General features: G+C 43.1%; 3 protein-coding genes across 3 annotated transcripts; all 3 read right to left on the bottom strand.

Annotated features, from left to right (window-relative positions):
• Nucleotides 1-153: 153 nt before the first annotated feature.
• On the bottom strand, nt 154-2,337 carry LOC145807013 (putative Histone-lysine N-methyltransferase ATXR5). Its single transcript, XM_082904910.1, has 4 exons — nt 2,282-2,337; nt 1,957-2,169; nt 1,533-1,727; nt 154-238 (listed from the first exon to the last, which is right to left on the bottom strand). The coding sequence occupies exons 1-4, from the start codon at nt 2,335-2,337 to the stop codon at nt 154-156; spliced, it is 549 nt and encodes a 182-aa protein (XP_082761036.1).
• A 12,017-nt stretch (nt 2,338-14,354) lies between these two features.
• Nucleotides 14,355-16,067, bottom strand: LOC145807012 (uncharacterized). The gene is made up of 2 exons (XM_082904909.1): nt 14,907-16,067; nt 14,355-14,744 (listed from the first exon to the last, which is right to left on the bottom strand). Exons 1-2 carry the CDS (start codon nt 16,065-16,067, stop codon nt 14,355-14,357), a joined length of 1,551 nt encoding a protein of 516 aa, XP_082761035.1.
• A 1,829-nt stretch (nt 16,068-17,896) lies between these two features.
• On the bottom strand, nt 17,897-19,033 carry LOC145807011 (uncharacterized). The gene has a single exon (XM_082904908.1). It carries the CDS (start codon nt 19,031-19,033, stop codon nt 17,897-17,899), a length of 1,137 nt encoding a protein of 378 aa, XP_082761034.1.
• Nucleotides 19,034-25,464: the final 6,431 nt, after the last annotated feature.

Below are 25,464 nucleotides of genomic sequence, written 5' to 3'. Positions count from 1 at the left end.
GTGTCTAGATGGCATGGGAACTACATTAGGTTGTGGCAGCTAACATGATGCACCAACAGTACACTGTAGGAGTCAGAAATCGATTAAAAAAAATAGGCTTGCCAACATGTTTTGTTTTGAGGGTTCATACAAAATTCAAAGCAACCGACAAATTTAAAGAACAGGAACAATGTGTTGGCTGAATGTGATAAAAGAAATAACAGCAATAGGAGCGGAAGCAGCAACACCAGCACCAACACTAGCACCAGCATCAGAATAACAATCAGATGCAAAGGTGCATTCAAAATAAATAAACGAAAAATTTAGGCAAAATCACAAGTTCATATAACGACTATACACCTAAAATGCTCTGAAACTAAGCAGTGCCCATGAAAACTAATTCCACAAAAAAGGAGCCATCAAATCAACCCACACAATTACGTCATCACACAAGGCCACAAATATATAACAACGTAGAGAATTCCATATTTGAGGTAAGATAACTAAAGCATGTAACCTGGGTATGAATCTTTGCATTCATTGAATGGTATAAAAACCTATAAGGGCTTTCGGGAAGATTACAAGAAAGAAATTTATCCAAAATTTTCTAATCAAAATTCACATAAAATAAATAAATAAGAGAGAGATTTCACCTTATAAATCATAATGAGATTCTGCAAAGTATGGATGTCCAACACGAAGTGATGGATGACGATGACACAATCACAAAGTTCCTTGCAGCAAGGCACTATATCCAAATTTGAAAGACCCAGTCATGAAGATACTCATCCAATATGAATGTTCAAACAGAGTCCTTGGTATTCCAGCAACAGTTCCCTAATAATATAGAAATAGGCAGCCGGAAAGAATTTATTTGTATTTTACTATATTTTCTTGTCTTCGAGCTTTCTTGAGGACGGTTAGCATTTAAAAAAAAAATAATAATGAAATGTTTATAGAGAGGAGAAACCAAAACAGAAACAACAGATAGAGAAATATGTTTTAGAGGGAGAAAAAATTAATAATAATAACATACAACAGTCTATCAGAGTTTATCTTAGGATCTACATTAAGGTAGTCATTTAATAAAAGTAGTGTCTTCCATTGAAACCTTTAGCACATAAAGATAATATCATGTAACTCAAATAAAGATAAGTAAAGAGAAACAAATGTTGGAGGAAAAGCCCTCCAATAGTCCATCATAGTAATCTTCGGACCTACTTAAAGGAAACCATAGATAAAAGTAATTCATTTTATTGAAACTGTAGTACACAAAGACAATGCCATGTAACTTAAATTTGTAATTATTTAAAACCCTTCATATGTTAAATTCCAAAGAAAGTTCCCTCGCCTGCACTATTTTTCCCACAACACATACTTGGCCAATGCTACATGATAAATTACAATTGATGGGCTGAGGATACAATTAGAAAACTGGGAAAAAATGTGGACACTCTGCAACAAAAATGTGTAAGCTGCGACAAAAAAGAGTAAAAAAAAAATGTGTATACATCAAAAGGATCTATCATAATCCGAAATTACATGACAAATACGCAAACTCGTTAGACGAATATCTATGTGGATCATAGACAAAATGATGGGTTGGGTATTCATGCTCATATCCATTATAGTCATAATAATATAGCCTCTCCCCCTTGGCAATATCACAAGTAGCAGCCAAAACGACCTGACATTCACCATTTACACTGTACCTCACAAACTTAAGATTCTGCTTCTTCCTACCCTCCCTGCACAAAATTGGACAGGTTTCAAGAACAACAGGTTTAATATTCTCAATTTTTAAATTTATTTTGATGTCGATAAAAACAAAGAATTTTGTTATGTGGCTTCATTGGAAGAAATGGAGTACATACTTTAGAGTCGATGAAATGGATAAAGTTACCATCAAAATAAAAGCAAGGAAGGATTTTTTGAGTCTAGAGTCGAGACAGCATGAGAGAGGATACACGAGCATACGGAGTATGATTGTTAATGCCATTAATAAAGCGAGCAATGTTTCCACGTTTATCAGGACAGATAAGAAGGCTGTTAGATGAGTCCTTTGCTAGAAGAAGGGTCATCATACTATCACAATCATCATGTTCCCGATTTGTAATGTAATCCACATCACCAGTATAATTTGTGATTAATGTCATATCCTTTATAGGCCCATCAACCTCTACAATAAAACTGCATTACAAACAAATAACAACAAAATTTATTCAATATGAATTACCGTATAAAAATTTGGTAACACAGTAGTAGTTCAAGAATTTTTTTTCAAAAAATGTAAAATGATTACCCTTTACATGAATCGAAAACTACAAGAAGGGTAGGGCATTCGTCTATTTTGTACATAGCTCTACAGTGGTGTTTGATGTACAAGGCAATAGGCTTGAGCGTAGGAGCAAAAATTCCAAAGCGATGCATTACAAATTTACAATTACCGATAATATGAATCTAATTCCAAAAAACTAAAGGCATTGATCTCTTCACGAAAGTGAAAGAAACATCTATAAATATAAAAGCCCATATGACCCAATTAGCCTAATATGTTCTCAAATCACAACCATTTGCCCAAAATATAATTGAAAAGAAAAATAAAATAAAATAACCTGTGAACTATGCCAATGGCTATGAGAAAGGTGTCAATGTTTGATGAATTCAGTATCTCATGTATTCATAAGATACTGATAATATTACAACTACAGAGCCAACTACAGAGCCACAACAAGAGCTGCCATTAACAGCTAATCAGCTAAAACCAAAACTAAAGCTACAGCTTATGTCCTAGTTAGCTAGAAGATAGAGTTTGTTAGATTAGTTAGTTAGTTACATTAGTTAGTTAGTTAGTTACAGATATTATTAGTTTGTTAGATATTTTGTATAAATATATCCATGTAATCAGATATTGTGATTAATGAAAAAGCTTTCAATAATTCTTCATGGTATCAGAGCCTCTCTAAAGCTCTCACGAGCTTGAGGTTGATCCATCTATGGCTTCCTCATCATCTTCATCCTTACCTGCTAATCTGAATCTTTTGATCTCAAATCTACACTCCTTCATTACAGTGAAGCTTGATTCTACAAACTTCATCATCTGGCGAAGTCAGTTTCAAAATATTCTTCATGCAACTGAGCTTTTAGATTTTGCAACAGGATCTGTTCCTTGTCCACCATTGTTGATCAAGAATTCAACTGGTGCAGAGGTATTGAATCCAGATCAAGCATAGTGGAACATCATTGATGCACATTTGCTTAGCTGTATTACAGCAACACTTACACCTGCAATTTTCACATATGTTCTTCATTCGCAACACAGTGCAGAGGTATGGGACACATTATGCAAGAGGCTTACTCTGCTCTCTCGATCTCATATTCATCAAATGAAGAATAGATTAAACAATCTAACTAAGGATTCTAAATCCATTGAAGATTATTTGAGTCAAATTAAAGATCTTGCTAATCAACTAGCTCTAGCTTCATCACCTGTTGATGATGAAGATCTTGTGTTGCTTACTTTAAATGGATTACTGATGAATTTGATGCCCTTAAAACTACCATTCGTGCACGAGTTGGTGCTATTTCCATGGCTGAATTGACGTCTTTGCTTTGTTCTGAATCTATTCACATTGAAGCAAAATAAAGAAAGAGTCAGAATCTAGAATCATCTATTGCTTATTCTGCTACAAGAGGTTCTCATTCTGGTTTTTCTTCATCATATTCTCGTGATAGATAAAGTCATAATTACCGAGGCTCCTCTTGAGGTATCTTCCGAGGGGGGATCTTCTAGAGGCAGAGGCAGACAAGGCAAACAATCATCCTATTCTGGACTAATCTGTCAAATTTGTGGAAAGGCAAATCACATTGCCTCTGATTGTTGGCATAGATTGGATACTACTTATCACTAGTCTTCTTCTTCTCCTCACTCACAGAATTCATCTTCCCCAAAGGCATATGTTGTCTCTGCAACACCTGAATCTTCTCCTTGGTATCTTGATGTAGGTGCTACTGATCATATCACACACGATCTCTCCAATCTCAGCATGTACCAACCATATCAAGGTACTGATCAAGTTACAGTTGGCAACGGTACTTCTCTGCCTATCCAACATACAGGGAAAGGTATTTTTCCTACTCTTCATTATTCTTTTAAGCTTACCAAGGTTTTACATGCTCCTATTTCCTCAAATCTTGTTTCTGTCCATAAACTTACCAAAGACAATAATTGTACTGTCACTTTTGATGATTCTTCATTTGTGGTTCAGGACAAGTCTTCGAAGGCAGTCTTGCACCAGGGCTTTAGTGTCCATGGTTTATATCACTTTCCTACTACTTCTTCTCTTCCTTTTTCATCTCATGCTTTTCATACCTCCACTACTGGAGCTGTTTCTGCTGAAGTCTGGCATAAGAGATTGGGCCATCCATCTCAGTTGAAATTTGTACATATGCAAAGTCATTTGCCTGATATTGCTAATAAAACCTTGGCTCCTTTGTCTTCTTGTGTTCATTGTTGTGTGGCCAAGAGCCATAGACTCCCTTTTATGCTTTCTAATTCTACTGTAAACAAACCATTATCTCTCATCCATAGTGATGTGTGGGGTCCTTTTTCTTCTTTGTCTCCATATAAGTACTATGTGCTTTTTGTTGATCATTTTAGCAAGTTTACATGGCTTTATCCTTTATGTTACAAGAGTGAAGTGTTTTCCAAATTTTTGGAATTTAAGGTTTTTGTTGAAACTCAATTTTCCACCAAATTGCAAGTTCTATGAACTGATGGAGGCACTGAATTTGTTAATACTTCAATGACTCAATTTTTAAAAGCTCATGGTATACTTCATCAAATGTCTTGTCCTTATACACCTCCGTAGAATGGAGTTTCTGAACGCAAACACAGGCACATCATTGAAACAACCATTGCCTTGTTACATCATTCTTCTGTGCCTTTACAGTATTGGTTTGATGCAATGTCCACAGCTACCTATCTCATTAATAGGATGCCTAGCTCTAAGCTTTGTAATAAGTCTCCTTAAAAATTCTATTTCATTGTTCTCCTGCTTATTCCTCTTTTAAGGTTTTTGGCTGTCAATGCTTTCCTTGGCTTCGGCCCTACACTTCTAACAAGCTTCAACCTAGATCTACTATTTGTGTTTTTCTTGGTTACCATCCATCTTTTAAAGGATACAGATGTCTTGATCTTGCTACAGGGAAAATTCATATTTCTAGACATGTTCTGTTTAATGAGGATATCTTTCCTTTTACCACTGCTCAGCCTCCTTCTATGTCTTCTTCTTTCTCTAACTTACAGTCCTTCTTTTGGTCCTTTAGCTCTTCTTTAGGTCTGGTAATCCTATTACTCCTTTTTCTTGTCCCACATCTCTGCCTCCCTCTATTTCTGTATCTTCTGTTGTACCCTCTTCTCTGCCTACTAATCCTGCTACTGCTGCTGCTGTTGCTCCTCTGTCTGAGCCTTCTACAGTTCCGTCTCAGCCTATTCAGCCTTCTAATCCAAATCCTTCCTCTCTTGTTCCTATTAACTCCATTTTTATAGACTTGCCATCTGTACCTTCTTCATCTCTTCCTCTCAGTTCTTCTGCCAATGTTCATCCTATGCTTACTCGATCCAAAACAAGTTGTCTTGTGGCCTCTTGTTCTTCTTTATTCATTGATATAGAACCTTCCACTTAATAACAAGCTCTTACTTTTCCAGTCTGGTATGCTGCAATGCTTGATGAATATCATGCTCTTCTTGGTCAAGGTACTTGGTCCATTGTGCCTCTTCTTTCTGCTAAAACAGCTATTGGCGGCAAATGGGTTTTTAGAATAAAAAGAAATTCTGATGGGACTATTGCCAGATATAAAGCCAGGTTGGTGGCCAAAGGATTTTTACAACAAAAAGGTGTTGACTATACTGAGACCTTTAGTCCCGTGGCTAAACAACCTACTATCAGAATTTTGCTTTGCATTGCCTTGCATTATCAGTGGCCCTTAAAACAGCTTGACAGTAGCAATGCCTTTCTTCATGGTACCTTGGATAAAGAAGTTTATATACTCCAGCCACCTGGTTTTACTAGTGCCACTAATCCTCATCATGTTTGTAGACTTCGGAAAGCTCTTTATGGCCTGAAGCAAGCACCTTGAGCTTGGTATTCAACCTTCTCCAAGTTTTTGATAGCCCAGGGCTTTGTTAATAGTTATTGTGACAACTCTTTATTCATCAAAAAGACCTCCAATGATATTCTCATTCTCTTGGTCTATGTTGATGACATTCTACTTACTGGCAGTAGTTCTCTTCTTCTTCAAGAACTAATTGGTCAAATGCATGTTGCCTTTGCAATGAAGGAATTAGGCAACATTTCTTACTTTCTCGGTGTTTCTTTTCAAACTGTGGGAACTAATTACTTCTTGTCCCAACAAAAATATGCTTCTGAAATTCTCCTCAAGGCTGGCATGACCTCTTGTAAACCCTACAATTCACCTATTTCAGTCAAGCCTCCAGTCACTCCTACTTCTTCTCTGCCTTTTACTCAGCCCCAGTTATACAGAAGTCTTGTTGGTGCATTATAGTATTTAACCATCACACACCCTGATCTGTCTTTAGCAGTTAACCATGCCTGCCAACATATACATGAACCCACTAATGGCCATTTTGCCTTTGTTAAACGTATTCTATGATTTGTTAAAGGTTCCCTCTCTCATGGCCTCACATTTTCTCCCAATTCTTTTGACCTTCAAGCTTTTTCTGATTCTAATTGGGCTGGGGATCATTTGGATAGACGGTCTACATCTGGCTACTGCATTTATCTTGGTTCTAATCTTGTTTCCTGGTCTGCTAAGAAATAGCCAACAGTCTCTCGATCCAGCACTGAGGCTGAATATAGGGCTTTGGCTCATGCTACCGTAGAGTTGAGTTGGTTACAGATGCTACTGCATGACCTAGCTCTTCCTACTACTTCCTCTCCTATTCTTTGGTGTGATTACCTCTTCGCTATTGCCCTTGCTTCAACTCCAGTGTTTTATGCTCGCTTTAAACACATTGAAGTCGATTGTCACTTTATTCGTGAGAAGATTGCAGCCAAGAAGGTTGTTCTCAAGTATGTTTCTTCTGTGGATCAAATCGCTGACATTTTAACCAAACCTTTATCCAGTTCCAGATCTCAGTTTCTCAAGACCAAGCTGTTGGTCACTTCCTCTCCCATCAGCTTGCAGGGGACTGATAATATTATAACTACAGAGCCAACTACAGAGCCACAACAAGAGCTGCCATTAACAACTAATCAGCTAAAACCAAAACTAAAGCTACAGCTTATGTCCTAGTTAGCTAGAAGATAGAGTTTGTTAGATTAGTTAGTTAGTTACATTAGTTGGTTAGTTAGTTACATATATTATTAGTTTGTTAGATATTTTGTATAAATATATCCATGTAATCAGATATTGTGATTAATGAAGAAGCTTTCAATAATTCTTCAAATACTCATAAAGCCTAATATACATGATTTTAATACTGAACTTGTTTTCATTGTGACATGTATTGTGATTTTAATTCTAAACTATTTATCATCAGAATAAAAATAAAAAAATTAAAAAAAGAGGGCATGTTTGGACTATTGTAATGGTGTTCAAGGGGTGAAAGTTCGGAGAGCAGGAACAAGCACGGATAGAAGCATCATTCCAACTATTTACGGGTGTACAAGCGGTGAAATCCAAAGAGCAGTCCAATGACCACTCAAGCAAGATGGGTCGATTTGGGGCTGAGTCGAATTTGGAGTTGGGTGAAGGCATATGCAAATGGAAGAAGAGAGAGAGAGAGAGAGAGAGAGAGAGAGAGAGAGAGAGAGAGAGAGAGGACATGCCTTCCCAAGACAAAGCGACGGTGGTGCTCGTGTAACCCTTGCAGTGGTGCTCCAATAACAGAAGGGATGGCAAAGGCGTGAGGCGTTAGAGAGAAGAAACACAAAATCGTAGGTTTGTTTAATCAGTGGATTATGCTTCCATACCTGACCAACTGAAAATGTAGTCATTAATTCATTTAGGAATCCCTCCAAATTTTGAAATCTTACCTCCAAAACTTTTCATACAAAGTAAATTTTGGTGACCAAACTTTTGGTTGTCAAAACTAAAAAGTAAATTTTTATTTTTCATTCAGCCACTAAATAATTTTAGTAGCCAAAACTAACTATATAGTGAGTAAAATTTTTTTGTAGTCGCTGAAAAAAAAATTTGGCAACCAAACTTTTGGTCACCAGAGATAAAAAGTAAATTTTTGTTTTTTATTCGGCAACTAAATAATTTGAGTAGTTAAAACTAACTGTACAACGACTAAAATATGTTTTAGTCGCTGAAAATAAATTTTTGGCAACCAAAAGATAAAAAGTAATTTTTTGTTTTTTATTTAAATAAGTTTAGTAGCCAAAACTAACGGTACAGCGACTAAAATATGTTTAAGTTGCTGAAAATAAATTTTTGGCGACCCAACTTTTGGTCGCCAAAGATAAAAGTAAATTTTTATTTTTCATTCGACGACTAAATAATTTTAGTAGCCAAAACTAATTATACAATGACTAAAAATTGTTTTAGTCGGCAATTGTGGCATTTTTAGCGACTAAATTTTTTTTAGTCGTCAACAACCAGTATACCTCGACAAAAAAAAAAATGAGTAGCTAAATCTTGTACTTTTGCCGTCTAATATAATTTTTGGTCGCCAATTCCACAACTTTTGAAATTTTTAATAGTCGCCAAATTTAGTCACCAAAAGTGTAATTTCCTGTAGTGTGAAAATAAAAGTTTTATTTCATGATTAATGACAATAAAAATTCACATTCATAATTTTTTTTTTTAATGTCTTAAATTTTAATAATGCATTACAATAATGTTTAAAAAAAATGATACCTCTAAAAGGTGTCGTTTGAGAAATGAGTTAGCTTTTTAGCTATTTTAGTTTGGGGACATAAAGATTTGTTTGGGTAGGGCTTTCTAATTTTTTTGACTTTTGTGAGAGAAAAAATAAAATAATTATGGTTTGAATGTGACGTTTTATCTTATTAACTGTTTAACATATTTTATCCTTTTGTAACTATTTTAACATAATAGCCCCATGCCAAACCAGGCATAGCCCAGGGCGAGAGAGCATAAAATAGAACCAGCTCTGTCAAAGCTTAGCTAATTAGGGTTCTTGATTTTCTAATCTTGCAACTCTCGTACGTTTACTTTTTTTGACATTTATCTAGGATTTCAAAGTTTTGCAAAATTATCGTTTGATCAATACAACAAGAAATATGTTAGTATCTCTTGTACGGGGGCGAAATATCCTCTGCTTTCCGTACTCCTTGTACTCCAAGCTTCTCTTGATGGCGTTTACCTGGTAACACGAAAAACGGTGAGTTGCCCGGTGGTGGTTTGCCGGATAGACCCTCCGACGATCAAGTCAGTCCACTTGAGGAAGGAGAAGACAGATAGAGAGAGTATTTTCTTTTGGGGGAGAAGTCGCATACCTCTAACGTTCGTCCTCCTCCCTATTTCAAGGCTGGCCATGCAGGCTCAAGATTATGCGCGCACTACCTCTGCTGTCCTTCCCAAGACAGGTGGCAGTGCTCGTCTCTCACCACCTTACGCGTGTAAAGGCTTAGTCCTCCCACCAGTACACGCAGAACTGTCTAACGATATTGAGGCATGTGTGGAGCAGATGTCCCCTCCCTCATGCCATTGGCCCAGGTGGCACACCTGACCGCAGTACCACGACCGGCCTATCTCCCGCGAAGAACTATCACTACAGGCACTCAACCGCGCTATGCCCCACCGGACTGCCCCTTGGCAAAAGGGCAGCGGGGTGATGCTCATGGGCCGGGCTGGTATTGACCGGTTTATCGTGGCATACCGGTCGCGAGGCATGCCGGCCTCCGTCCGTTCTACCTTCATCCGAGGTTATCTGGAATCTGCCTATCTCGGCTCACTGGTCAGAGACATGCGATCCTTCACTTGTCCATAGTTTAGCCCGAGCTACCTGTAGCCCGGTCTCGCCACTTGGTTGTGTGCACTGCCGAACGTTTGCTAGTCGCAGCTCGGCCAGGCTTAGTTCACTCCCGGTCAGCCGATCTTTCAGATCGAGCAAAACAGATCCATCTTATCTTAGCTCGGCCGTACTAACGGCGCAAATCTCCCCTCTCAATTGCCCCTTAACCCCATCCGACCTAGTCATGACTGGGGTTACCATCGTGACCGAGCTAATGGATGAGTTGCGCCATCACCAAGCCGAGCATGATTGGGGGCATATCTATCGCCGAGCTATCCTGTTTGGTTGGCCATTTCCTCCGCAGTCTCATCAAAGGTCGTACAGCCGTACTGACAGCCGCGTTTCCAGTGCCACGTGGCTTCACGCCACTGGGTCGTACAGCCAGCTGTTCTGCACGCACAAAATTCAAACGGCGCAGCCGTTTGGGGTTCCTGTCCCCCTCTTTCGTATTCCAACGAAGGGCCTAAAACCCTTCACTTTTCACCTTCTCTTCCACACAAGCCCTAAACCTCCCAAACTTTCGAACCCCCAAGACCACTGCCATTGCTGTTTCTGTGCCACATCTTCCATTTCAGATCCTTTCGAAGGCCACAATCGAGCTCTCGAGGTTGCGTTCACCCTCGCACCTGTCCCCCTAGTAAGTCACACTACCCCTCCTTGGATCTTTTGCTTCTACTTCTCAAGGTTTTTCATACATGTTCTTCATTTCTGTGCCACTATGCTTCGTATTTTTATTTATTTTTGTTTGTAACCACCAGTGCCCCCTCTCTTTGCTTAGAACCTGCACACCCTAGGGCAAATGGGAACCTTGAGAATAGAAGGGGGCCTCCGAACCCCCTATTCCTCCTTGGTTCAAACGAGTTCGCCCCACTTCTGGGATGAACAGTTGGAATCTGGGTAGAACCGAGCTAAACGCTTATTTAGATCCATTGGAAGAGCTATAGCCGAGCAAAAACTGGTTTGTGGCTTCTTACCGAGGTCTCAACCGAGCCAGATACTTTAATTAGATTGGTAAATAGGAAAGCACCGAGCTGTAACTTTCACTTCAAAGCGTAACCGAGCTGAATACTCCATTAGATTTTGCAAATTGGAATGAACCGAGCTAGGAGATCGACCAAGTAATCTAGCCGAGATAGGGGTCAGGCCAGTAAAACACCAAAAATCCTTCACTGAGCTATTTCCAATAGGAGCCGTGGAATATATGCCGCGCTAACCCTTAGCCTCATTTTTTAACAATGCAGAACAAATAGGACCGACCAAGCCAGTCCAGCACTAATTGGTGGAGCTCAGAGTCCGAGCAGACCCACCAACATTTTTGACCGAGATATACACTATATCAAATAAGACCGAGATAGATGGGGAAGTACCGCTATATGGTTAGCTCGCCCGGTGCGATGGCCGAGTTTCGCAGGGATTACAACATCCCGGATGACGTCATCTTAGAGCTCGCCAAAAAGGGAGACACCCCTTGGGGAGTTCTAGACCGGTGCCCCTTTACGGTCGTGTCAATAGTAGAGGGAGGGCTCCGCTTCCCGAACCAGCCTTTGATCTGTGAGTTTTTGAGGCAGACAAGGCTTTGCCCAACCCAAGTTTCAAATAACACTTACAAAATAATAAACGGGGTCGCCGAACTGAACCGGGGGCTCGGACTCAATCTCGGTCTGGCTGAAATTTTCAATCAGTATAGTCTTAGTAGAAATAAGAACGGGTTTTGCTGGTACCTCAAAGTGAAGAAAGGCCAAGCAAAATTAATAGAGGGTAACCCGGACAAGGAGACCAATGACGACGACTTCTTGTGGGTGTCCGGTCGCTATGAGGACACCGAGGCACCCATACCGGGATGGTATATTAGAAAGGATTTTGGTAGTGTTGGTGAGTCGCTCAGCTGACCGCGCTATTTTCTTTATGCATCAATTACTTTCCATGCCGATCTAACACTTGTCTTCTTTTTGCAGATAAGCACCTAGCAGCAGACTACTACCGGGCCAACCAAGAGGCCATCAGTCCTGCTGCGCCATCCTGCCGAGGAGAGGGAGGCTTTGAAATTGCTCGGCTTCGATCAGACCTACCACTACACCGCGCCGCGCAGGAGCCGGGTTACCGATTTTCTGCCTGCACCAACCCTGGAATCGGATCCAAACTTACCACCGATCAGGCTTATTCCACTCATCGCCGAGCAAGAAATGACGAAAATCAGGACCATCAAGTCCCTGATCACTGGGGAAGTGGACGAGTCCCAAAAACTAGAGGCAATCGGGGGGACATCCTCCACACCCGCCGTGCAGGAAGAAGGGGCAGTACTGGCGCTTGCCAGCGAGCAGCCGACTGGTCGGTCCAAGAAGCGGGCGAGGAACGAGCAAACCGGGCCGCATCTGGCGGATGAAGACTCTACCGATCGCGTCTCTACCGAGCTCGGGGACCAGATCGAGCAACCACAGACCAGCAAATCCAAGGGCCTAGCCACCCCCCCGGTCTGGGCGCCCGAGTTCAAGTACCAGGGTCGAGCAGTTTCTGCTGAAGACTCTGTCTACCCGGACAAGGACTACTCGCTTGGTTTCAATTTGACCAAGGGGTTGATCTTACCCGCTGATATGAAAAAACACGACGAGCTTTCCGACCTCAAGGTCCTCCGCTTGGAGGCGAAATCCATAGTGTTGGTAAGGTCTCCATTTTTTACGTCAAACTGTTTGCTCGTTTTTGCTCAGTTTTTCGAATACTGACGATCTCTTACTTGTTTTCAGGCCGCGCAAAAGAACTATTTCGCCCACGACCGAATGATCAAAGTGCGGTAGAGCCTGCGGGATGCCATAACTGAGAATAAAGCACAAAAGGCCAAGATAGCGAAGCTTAAAGCTGCGCAGGAAGCAGTTGAGGCCGAGCGAGATATTCTGAGCCAAAAGGTTGACCGAGCTAACGAGGACAAACTTCGGGCCGTGAAGTCAACGAAGGCTCGGTATCTCGCCGAGCTGAGGAAACTGTGCGATGCGCACAAAGCCGAGAAGGACAAGGCCGTAGATGATGCAGAAGACCGGGGATACGCGCAGGGCGAGAAGACCTACGAACGGCAGGTCCAAGTGACCAAGGACATCTTTTTCCAGTGCGGCTGGAAAGCTGCCGTGGAGAAAGTTGGTCTTGGTCAGGATTCTGACATGTTCATCAATCCGCCTGCTGCTTATATCCCGGTCTACATGCAGGCGTACTCCAAGGCCACCCAAAACCGGCTCATCATGGACGAAAGGAAAGAGGCCGAGGAAGAAGCCGCCACCGCGAAACTAGCCGAACAAGATCCTCCCGAAGCATCTCCAGATGCGGAGGAAGAGGCTGATCGGGATGTTGCCGTGGTGGAAGGCACTGACGATGACGCCGTAGAAAACCTGCCCGAGCACAATGTAGAAGAGGCCGAGCAAACTGTGCTAGTTGCCGAACAAACGGTTGACGTAGAGTTGGATTGACCTTTTTTCCCTTTTTTTTTTGTTTTTTTTTTTTATGTAACTGGGCTATGTTCCCCCCGTCTTGTACTTGAATTTCCTTTATCAATGAAGGTTTTTGGCTTTTTGCTCACTCATCTTCTATTTCTGTTCGGTTTGCATCTGCATGGATTCCTTGACTCAACTGTTGACAATTCACAACTGCCAGGTCGGCTGTGCCGTACAGTTTGCTGAGCTCAAATCAGCTCAAACGGTTTCTAATCAGAACTAGTAGTTCGATTTCATGAACTTTCAAATGAACTGACGTTTTAACTCTTCCGAGCAAAATCTGCTCGGCCTTAATTCGTTTGTAAATTTCATGCAATTTCGACGTGACCGAGCAAAATCAGCTCGCCTTTTAAGTTGGGTAAGCTGCCAACATTTCGTTTAGGCCGAGCAAATTCAGCTCAGCCTCTCATCGGTTGGACAAAAACTCCAACATTGCGATTTCTGCCGAGCAAACTCCGCTCGTTTTCCATATTGGGCAAGACACCAATATGTCGACTGGGCCGAGCGAAATCAGCTCGGCCCTTACACTGGGCAAAACACCAATGTTTCAGTTAAGTTGGTCATGACGCCAATATTTCAACCGGGCGAGCAAAACCATCTCGGCCCTAATGTGAATGGGGCCATACGCCAATTACATTGTCGGAAAATGCACCAACTGTTTGTGCTGTCTGCATTCATTCCGGTGAGAGGAAATCAGTCCGGTCCAATTCAGGTCGGTCTCTGCCCCTGGTATTCATAATTGCCTTGCGTCCTTGCGAATCCATTGTACAAAGATGTAATTCCAAACAACAAGAGGGCTATTTTTCATTACAAAAGCATTGCTATCCTTTACATTAAGTGCCAAAAGGCTAAAGGTCTAAAAAGGCTAAACAACACAAGCAAATTACATCTTAAAAGTAAAAGACCTTAAGGTTGGCCGTATTCCATGGTCTGGGGACAGCCTTGCCGTCTATATCTTCCAGATGGTATGCCCCTTTACCAGCAAGACCAATCACCTTGTATGGTCCTTCCCAATTTGCACCGAGCTTTCCTTCGCCAGGGACCACTGTGTTGCCAAGTACCTTTCTTAATACCCAGTCCCTAATCTTGAACATCCTGGGGTGCACAGCCTTGTTGTACTTCTTGGAGAGTTCTTGTTGATAAGCCACTATGTGGATCAATGCGCGCTCCCTCTTTTCTTCAGCAAGGTCCAACTCCAATGCCACTGCTTCACTATTCAGATCTGGCTGGAAACTTTCAGAGCGGATGGTTGGCATGCCAATTTCCAATGGGATGATGGCCTCCATGCCGTAGGCCAAAGCAAATGGTGTTTCCCCAGTTGACCGCCTCGGCGTAGTGCGGTATGCCCAGAGCACATTAGGGAGTTCTTCTGCCCACTTGCCCTTAGCCTTCTCAAGCCGCTTCTTCAGCCCATCCAGGATGGTCTTGTTTGAGGCCTCTACTTGACCATTTGACTGAGGATAGGCCGGCGTCGAATTGTAGAACTCGATCTTCAACTCTTCGCAAAATCCGCGAAAGAGTTTACCATCAAATTGAGCGCCATTATCCGAGATGAGGGCCTTGGGTATACCGAAATGGGTGATCACGTTTTGCCATACAAACTTCTTTACGTCCTTTTCCCTTATGATCGCTAGTGGCTCGGCCTCAACCCATTTGGTAAAATAGTCGGTGGCGGCGATGAAGAACTTACGGTTGCCCGGTGCAGCTGGGAGTGGCCCAACAATATCCAACCCCCAAAGCGCGAACGGCCAAGGACTTGTGAGAGGGAGAAAATCTCTAGCCGGCTGGTGGATCTGGTGGGCGAACTTCTGACACTTCTCGCACCTGCGAACATATTTTTGCGCATCGGCCTGCATGCACGGCCACCAATAACCCTGAGAAATTGCTCGGTAAGCCAAGGATCTGCCCCCAGTATGGCTGCCACAGATGCCCTCATGTATCTCATAGAGGAAAGCCTCCACCTTGGTGGGGTGGACACATTTCAAATACGGGCCGGTGAAAGATTTCTTGTACAAGGCCCCGGACGGGGAGAGCCAAAATCGCTCTGACTTTGCCCGGATCTTGTGTGCCGCCTTTTTTTCTTCTGGTAGAATTCTATCTTTCAGGAATGCGTCCATCCAAGAAGGGCCCAAATCGGTGTAGAGTACCTCGGCTGATTCTAGTTCCTCAATGCTTGGCCGTGGTAAAAATTCTATCATCAAGGGGTTAGGAAAAGCTGTCTGAGCAGAAGCAAGTCCGGCCAATTCATCTGCCGCGCTGTTTTCCTCGCGCTCGATTTGTTCCAACCTTATTGCAGCGAACTTCTTGATCTCTGCGCGTACCAGCGCCTGATACTTGGCCATTCTTTCATCCTTTGCTTCATACTCCCCTGAGACCTGATTGACCACCAACTTGGAATCACTAAATACCATAAGGGCTGTGGCTCTCATTCTCAGCGCGCTTCTTAGTCCAGCAAGGAGAGCTTCATACTCAGCCTCGTTGTTGGATGCTGGGAGGCCGAGTGTAATTGCCTGCTCGATGATCAGCCCGTCCGGCGAGTTCAGCATGATGCCCAGCCCGGCCCCATGTCTGTTGGACGCCCCATCAACGAAGAGCTTCCACATCTCGCCAACAAACAGTTTCCAGCAATCAGAGGGGTTTTGGGAGCTTCTCATTTCCAAGTCTCTGATCGGTTCATTATGGTCCCTTTCCTTGTCTTGGTTAGGTTCATCATCGTCGGACTTGTTAGTCCGGTTGTGCTCGTCCCTTTTCCTACTTGCGAACCAACACTCGTTTCTGTTACCAGAACCATGGGTTGTGCTAAATCCGCACCAATCAAATCAACCGGGCATACTGGATGCATCCCAGGGGCAAATTCCGCCACAAAGTCGGCAAGTGCTTGAGCCTTGATTGCGGTGTGAGGTCGGAACTTGATGTCATATTGTCCTAATTCCACGGCCCATTTCAAAATTCTCCCAGTGAAGTCTGCCTTTTCAAAAAGCACTTTAAGCGGGAACTCGGTTAACACAATTATTGTATGGGCATGAAAATAGTGTGCCAGCTTTCTTGGCGCCATCATTAGGGCCAGCGCCAATTTTTCCAAGGGAAGATATCTCGTTTCGGCTAGGAGAAGGGTCTTGCTTACGTAGAAGATCGGTAGGTGCTGGATGCCTTCAGCACGCACTAATACCGCGCTGACTGCGTGTTGAGAGACAGCCAAGTAGAGGTACAACTCTTCGCCTGGCTGAGGTGTGACCAAAATAGGGGCTGAGGAGAGATATGCTTTCAGGTCTGCTAGTGCGCGGTCGCACTCGTCATCCCAGAAGAACTTGGACTTCAGAGTTTTAAAGAAGGGCCTGCAACGATCAGAAGACCGGCTGATAAATCTGTTCAACGCAGCTGCCATCTCGGTAAGATGTTGCACGTCCTTCATGGAGTTGGGATGCTCCAGGTCTTGTATGGCCTTGATCTGTGATGGGTCAGCTTCAATCCCTCGATTTGTGACCAGAAAACCCAGAAACTTTCCGGTGCCAACTCCGATGGCGCACTTCGTGGCGTTCAAACGAAGCTTGTGGAGCTTAAGTATGGCGAACATCTCTGCAAGGTCGGCGAGGTGTTGAGACTTCTCCTTACTCTTTACCACCATGTCGTCGATATAGGCCTCCATTGTTTGGCCCAGAAGAGGAGCAAACATCTTCGTTACCATCCTCTGAAAAGTCGCCCCGGCATTCTTTAGTCCAAACGACATGACTTTGTAGCAATATAAGCCTCTGGCGGTTGTGAACGACGTGATCTCCCTGTCCGATTTATACATGGCTATCTGGTGGTAGCCGCGGTATGCGTCCAGGAAGCTAAACCTCTGATGGCCAGCGGTTAAGTCCACCAGCTGGTCAATTCGAGGGAGGGGAAAGCTATCCTTGGGGCAAGCTCGATTGACAGTCTTGTAGTCAACGCAGACTCGCCACTTGCCGTTCTTCTTCGGAACAACCACCGTGTTGGATATCCACCGAGGGTACTGCACCTCCTCTATGGCCCCAGCTTCCAACAAATTCTTTACTTCCTCTGCGACCGCTTCAGCATGGTGCAAGGCTGAGCGGCGCGTCCTTTGAATGACTGGCCGTGCATTAGGGAAGACATTCAACTGATGACAAATGAAGCTCGGGTCGATGCTAGGCATGTCGTAAGGCGTCCAGGCAAAGGCCTCCAAATTGGAAATCAAGAAGTTGACGTTCTGGGCGCTAGACAAGGATGATCCCAAGAGGAAGAATTTAGTTGGATCGTTCTCGTCAATGCGCACTTCCACCAAATCTTCGATCGACTTTTCCTCGGCTTTTCTTCTCACGTGTTCAAGGACCTCTTTACCCTCGGGCCCTTCAATCATTTGGACGAACCCTTTGGCCGCTCGGCTGCCATTTACCACAACGAAGCATTGTTTTGCCATCACCTAGTCCCCCTAAACTTCCTCCATCTGTCCACTCGGTGCCGGAAAGCGCATGACTTGGTGGAAGGTCGAAGCAACTGCTTGCATGGCGTGCAGCCAACCCCTGCCTAAGATCAAGTTGTAAGTTGATGGAACTTTAAGAACCCAGAACTCTACTTGCTTTACGACCGATCCCGCTTTGACCAGCAAAATAATCTTTCCGATTGGCCATTCTGGCTGTGAGTTGAAGCCGACCAAAGGGGACGTTGCGGGGGCCAAGTCCTTGTCTTCCAACTTCATTTGTTTAAACGCGTCATAATACATAATTTCTACCGAACTCCCCTGGTCGATCAAGATTCTCTTGATGTCAAAGTCTTTGACGCGAAGAGTGACTACTAAAGCATCATTGTGCGGCATCTGAACTCTTTCCAAGTCCTTGGTTGAGAATGAAAGGATGTCCCTTTCTTCGGTCTTTTCCTTCTTCACAGCGGGCTGAACAGAGAGCACTTCCCTCATGTGCTCGGCCTTCTTGATCATCCCTCTCAGCTCGCAAACCCTGGCCGGTTCAATGATACTGTGGATGACATTGATTACTCCTTGCGGGGGCGCTTCTAGGGCGGCTAGGCCGTTTGGCTCGGCTTGGTCCACTAGCGTGGCCTTGATGCCCCCATCTATGTATTGGTCAAGATGCCCCGCCGCCACCAACTCCTCTAAGTGTTGTTTGAGCGGCAAGCAGTCCTCTGTTCGGTGCCCCCGTTCTTCATGAAAGGTGCAACGATATTTTGAATTGAAGCCCTTCTGCGCACTCCCCAACTTGGCCGGCAACCGGACGAAGGGTTCACCTAGAATCTCGCTCAAAATGCGGTAGATGGGGATTTTAAATACCGTGGTGATCCCAGTCCGCGCCTTCAATTTTCTTTTGGCATCCTCCGTTGCATCACGGGGAGGGTCAGCCCGGTCGTTTCGGCGGCCCTTGTTTCTGTCATCACGGTTTGAACCATGGCGCTGGTCTTTCGACCGGTTGTTTAGGCGGTTATCCTCCTGCCCAACCGAGTGAACTTTCCCCGCAACCCTTCTGTCCGCTGCGACCGGATTAGCCTTCTCGGTCGCGGAGGCGGCATCATCCTCCACACAAATGTGCTCATTGATCCGCTGCATCAATGACTCCATGGTTGTGGGTTGATGGATCGTGAGTGAATCTCGCAGCCTATGTCCGACTGGGAGACCCCGTTTGTACTGAGTGATCGCCAGATTGGTGGGGCAGTCGAGGATCTCATTGTAAGTTTCCCAGTATTTCGCATTGTATGCCTTCAACGAACATCCAGACTCCATCTTGACGCCCAGGAGATGGTCGACCTCCTTTGGCGTTCGTGTGTTGGTTTTGAATCTGGTGACGAAGGCTTCTGCTAGTTGCTGCCATCCCTCAATACTCCCCTCCGGGAGCCTTTCGAACCATTTCAAACCCATCTCTCTCAAGCTTGCTGGGAATATGAGGCACATCAAGGCGTCATTCCGCCGGTGTCTAGCCATTACTTGCCGGTAATGGCTCACATGCATGTATGGATCCGTTTTTCCGTCGTACAAAGTGAACTTTGGCTGGTGGAATCCGGCGGGGAGTGGCGTACTCTCAATCTCTGGAGACAGCGGCGTGGCTGTAAGTCGCGCCAGCTCTTTGTCCACCAGCGCAGGGGCCATCACTTTGGGGGCTAGCATCGCCACTTCCTCACTGTAACGAACAGGAGCGCTTAACCTCTGCAATGCTGGCACTCTCCGAGCCTTCCGACGGCGCGCCCTCTCCTCCAATACATCCCTCAAGTCCCCGGAACATGTGGAGAAAGAGGATCCCGACGTCGGCGTTGGGCATGAGGGGCGGTAGGTGCTGTCGCGAGGGAGGGACCTGCCCTCTCCTTGGTCGGAACCTCCAACCCCATAGTTCCTGGTGATGGAGAGAGAGTGAGTCCTCCCCTGGCGGCGATTGCTACAACGAGGGGACGGGGTGCGTTCACTGAGGTTGCCCTCTCCAGCAACACCCTTCCCTTTAATCTAGCGTTTCAGCAGCTCTATCTCCGCCCCCATCTTGCGAATGACAGCGTCTTGGTCCTTGAGTTTGTGCTCCAGGCGCTGCGCATGGGACTCCCCCCAGCGTCGGCGGCCCTCAGGACTCTGCGAGCGATCAGTACTCCTTCCGCGTTTGTCTCGCGCACTTCGCGAAAGAGTCTCTAGGCCCGCCATGGCTGGAATATTCGGACGACCTTCTCTCAAGCGGACGTACTCAGGTGTGATGCCATCGACGACGGACAGAGGGGCTTCGCCGTTGTTGGCCATGGAAATGGTTGAAGAAGCTCTAAGAACATGGGTTGAGTATCAAAAGATTCCCACAGATGGTGCCAATTGTACGGGGGCAAAATATCCTCTGCTTTCCGTACTTCTTGTACTCCAAGCTTCTCTTGACGGCGTCTACCTGGTAACATGAAAAATGGTGAGCTGCCCGGCGGTGGTTTGCCGGATAGACCCTCCGACGATCAAGTCAGTCCACTTGAGGAAGGAGAAGACAGATAGAGAGAGAGTATTTTCTTTTGGGGGAGAAGTCGCATACCTCTAACGTTCGTCCTCCTCCCTATTTCAAGGCTGGCCATGCAGCCTCAAGATTATGCGCGCACTACCTCTGCTGTCCTTCCCAAGACAGGTGGCAGTGCTCGCCTCTTACCACCTTACGCGTGTAAAGGCTTAGTCCTCCCACCAGTATACGCAGAACTGTCTAACGGTATTGAGGCATGCGTGGAGCAGATGTGCCCTCCCTCATGCCATTGGCCCAGGTGGCACACCTAACCGCAGTACCACGACCGGCCTATCTCCCGCGAAGAACTATCACTACAGGCACTCAACCGCGCTATGCCCCACCGGACTGCCCCTTGGCAAAAGGGCAGCGGGGTGATGCTCATAGGCCGGGCTGGTATTGACCAGTTTATCGTGGCATACCGGTCGCGAGGCATGCCGGCCTCCGTCCGTTCTACCTTCATCCGAGGTTATCTGGAATCTGCCAATCTCGGCTCACCGGTTAGAGACGTGCCACCCCTCACTTGTCCATAGTTTAGCCCGAGCTACCCGTAGCCCGGTCTCGCCACTTGGCTGTGTGCACTGCCGAACGTTTGCTAGTCGCAGCTCGGCCAGGCTTAGTTCACGCCCGGTCAGCCGATCTTTCAGACCGAGCAAAACAGATCCATCCTATCTTAGCTCGGCCGTACTAACGGCGCAAATCTCCCCTCTCATCTCTAGTATTATTGATACAACAAATATAAGTGAATTCAGGGATTCAATTTTTTAAATTTGACTAATTTATAATATTATTTTAACTGACGTGAATAACAAGATGAAATGAGATAAAAAAAAATAAAACAAAAACGAAAAAACTGAGATATTCATTTCGAATTGGGGGACTCTTTCAGTTATTTGCCAATGTAATAACACTCTGTAAACCAAGGGTATGTTTGGGAATCTATTAAAATAATTAAAAAGTCATTATTAAAAAATTAATTATTCTTTTTATTTTTTGTAGTTTTTTTCATATAAAGTTAAAAAATTTACTAAGGGTTAGCTTGGAAATAGACTATTTTTGTAACTTCTTGATTAAAATATGAGATAAAAAAATTAGTATGATTAGAATGATTTTTTAAATTTTTATTAAAAATGCGAAAAAATATAGAGAAAATGAATCTTTGATATATATATATATATATATATTAACTTCTCTTACTTGGGAAGTGGCTTATAAGTTACTTTTTTGACTTATTACGAAAAAATATGTAAAAAAATAAAAAGGTGATGTGACTTGAATAAGTTAATAAGCCAATAAATTGAACCTTTTTTTTTTTTTGAGGTTAACTTTTCAAAAACTTTTTGACTTTTTAATTTTTTTCAAAACAAACCTAAAATAACTATGGGATTAAGACATGAGACATCGAGTGTTCATAATATTATTAATTGAAACATATTTCTAATATCATTAAAAATAGTTAATTGACTTCATGATTTATTAATGAAATGAGTGATTTGTTATGAAATTAAAAACCTCAGGAGGTGGAATATAATTTCCAGAATTACAAAGGTGATTCGTATTTTAATCAAACTTCAAGAGGAGCGTTTGAAATTTAACCTTTTTTCTAAATGTTACTAGGAAAAATTTAAGAACCCAGATGATATAATTCTATACAGTTTTCTTACATAGGTCTCCCTTTTTGTGGGGTTACATCTATGTGAAAAATTGTGTATGATTCTATGATTAATTTATATATAAATAAAAAAAATATAACTGTATAGAATTTCTCATCGCTAAACTCAAATAAGTGTTATGGGTATTTATTAATTTGCACCCTATGGCATTTGTATCCTATTTTTATTTTTTTTAATCAGTGAAAGTCAACGGTTAGTAATCCATTTATATGTAACATTTTATTCCTTAAATTGTCCGTAAATTACATAAAAATATGGGAGTGAAGGTCTATTTGCTTTTAGAAAAATATTGGCAAGTTTGGATGGTACACCCAGCTCAATCTACAAATTAAAAAAATAAAATTAAAAAAAAAAGATGGATTTGCATGGTTTTGGGTCTTAATTCCACTACCCTATTTGAACCTGATATACATTTTTCTATTTTATAGGGTGCGAGGAAGTGGTTATGGAATACTCTTTTTGTCCAAACAAGCCCTTGTAAGATCTTCACAGCTGTCACCTGAAGTGGAAATAAAACTCCCGACGGTGGTGCCGGAATTAGCACTCCAACAGACAAATTAGTCTCTGTCGAAAGATTGGTGTTTTTTTGGTTTCTTGAGGTTCAAGATTCTTCTCACATACCTGTTTCTCCAGTCTCTCTCCTTCTTTTATAGAGTCACTATCCTTGATCTTTACGCCATGCATCTTAGCCCTTCATCATCATTCTGTCAAAGTCTATCCCCCTACTATACTTCCTTGAAAAGGACAGTCTGGTTTCACCTAATGAATCCATGCCGACTCGCTCGACACATTCGGCTCTATTGTTTGTCATAGGTACCCGTAATTCGGCGGTCCCCGATATTTTCATCCTTATTTGAACATCTATTCAGCAATAACGTAGTCCAGTGGGCATTGGCCCTATTTGGCCCATCTTAAACGAGCTTGGATGCTCTGTTGGCAGTTTTCAAGTATATCCTCTTTTTTGCTCCCACAATTGCCCCCCGAGCATTGGGTCAACTCACAAAGTAGGCTGCGCGCTTGGCTACTTCATAGTTCGTCTTCGCAGACTTCAAAATTAGTTTTACTTTGCTTATAGAAATTTGAGTGTGTGATGGACACGCTATTTTATTGCTGACACGTCAGATGGGATGCGATGTGAAATGATTGCAATTTCTCGCCTCTTCGTGATTTCTATTCATTTAATACGATTTGAAAACCTTTCACCCATCCATTTCCGAAAGGACTTTGTGCTTACATCCTCACAACCTTCCATCTTTAACTTCTTACTTATGATTGCTCTACTCCCTCTATTTCGTGAGTTCTTTACTTTAACTTTTAAGTCCACTTAGCCTAACTCTTTATTTCAGAGGCTTAATGGTGCGCTTCGAATTCAATGACTTTTATGATGGCACTCTATGCCGAGCACGAAGTGCGCTCCGAATTCAGAGGCTTTTATGATGGCGTTCCGTGTCGAGTACGAAGAGCTCTCCGAATTCAGAGGCTTAATGGCGCTTCGTGTCGAGCACGAAGGGTGCTCCGAATTAAGAGACTTAATGGCGTTTCATACCAAGCATGGAGGGTGCTCCGAATTCGGGGGCTTTTATGATGGTGCTCCATGCCGAGCATGAAGAGCGCTCTGAATTCAAAGACTTTTATGATGGCGCTTCGTGCCGAGCTCGAAGGGCGCTCTGAATTTGGATGTTTAATGTCACTTTGTGCCAAGCATGAATGGTGCTCCGAATTTGGAGGGTTTTATTATGGCACTTCGTGCCCAGCACGAAGGGTGCTTCGAATTCGGAGGTTTAATGGCGTCATATGCTGAAAAGGCCAAGTACGAAGAGCTCCCTTGAGAATTCAGAGGCTGAATAAAAGGTAGTCATCGTTAAATAAGTAAAACAAAGTCTTGTATCATTAATGGGCTGTAAGTATACCAGATAGCAATGTACACAATAGTTGTCCAACATTACTATGAGAGCTAAAGGTATTGACCAAGAAAAACTAGTGATAAAATTTTCAAAGATGAGTAGAATTTCAAGGTTGGGGTAATTTTTTGTCGGTCATGTTTGAAAGTCGATATGCCCATGCCTCGACGATAGAATCGATCTGGTAGAGGCCGTCCCAATTTGGGCCGAGTTTACCATTTGCAAGATTCTTAGCATTAGGTAGTACTTTTTTGAGGACTAATTCTCCAGGAGTATATCAGTGTAGATGCACTTTCATGACCTGAACCCGTCCCTATGGATTAGGGTCGTAATCGACCAGTAATCATGAGATTACCTACGGCCTCAAACATGATTAAACATGTTTTAGTAGAAGTAAAGGGGCCAAAATGGAAGCAGACTTAAAAATTTGTCCGATGAGCATTACTTATATGGCATAGCAAAATTATTCTAAAAACATTTCATAATAACTCACACATATAGATAGAATTATCATCTTGGACATCCAGGAACTTCAAATATGTAGTCAGCCAAACAAAAGTTTATATACATGGATGATCCAACGTATTCATCACAGTAGCAAAAGAGTAAACAAAATAACAAAGACAAAGTTTCATGCGTGAGACGTTCGGGCGGACTCCACAAAACTTGACTTCCTTTCACATTCTTCACTGAGGCTGGATTTGGACATCTCTTTGCTCACTTACATACATACAAATGAGAGTGAGCGAAAGCCCAATTAATAATATCAAAATAAAGAAGTTACATGAATGAAACTCGTAATAGACATATCAAATGGCCTCGGGTCCAATTCTTTCTTATTAAACAGCCACGGGCCCAATTCATTCATGTCAGACGACCTTTGGCCGAATCATTCATGTCAAATGGTCTTTGGCATTCATGTCAGATTGCCTTTGGCCCAATTTATTCATGTCAAACGGCCTTGGGCCCAATTCATTCATGTCAGACGGCCTTTGGCCCATCATAATTTTCAAACGACTTTTAGCCCATCATAACATTTAAATGACTTTATACAAAAATTATAGAATACTCATTCATAATTCAAATCAACAAATCTATGAAGCTTACACAGCATTTGAAAAATAACATACTTGAAAATATCTTTACTAAGATATTACTTATTGTGTTCTGCTGATGGATTTGCCCTTGCGCTTGACCCTACACATTTCATAACACATTGGGTCATAAGCGATTCAATCCGTTCTTAATTTATTTATTTCCCTTAGGCCCCATTCTTATCCTTTTAGTTCATTTACAATGCTCAATACATGCCTAAGAGTGCTTAGAAATGAAAGAGAACGGAAAATGAAACTTGAAATAGCTTTTCAAAATTTCTGAAACAGGGCTCTCCGCTCGAGCACAGATTTGGTCACTCGAGCGGCCTGTAAAGCTCTGTAAAAGTACTAGTTGCATGAATTTTACACTCGAGCG

The sequence above is a fragment of the Camellia sinensis genome, chromosome 14, assembly GCF_055761805.1.
Source record: "Camellia sinensis isolate YWXY chromosome 14, ASM5576180v1, whole genome shotgun sequence".
NCBI classification, from domain to species: domain Eukaryota; kingdom Viridiplantae; phylum Streptophyta; class Magnoliopsida; order Ericales; family Theaceae; genus Camellia; species Camellia sinensis.
This window is presented reverse-complemented; position numbering and strand designations above follow the sequence as displayed.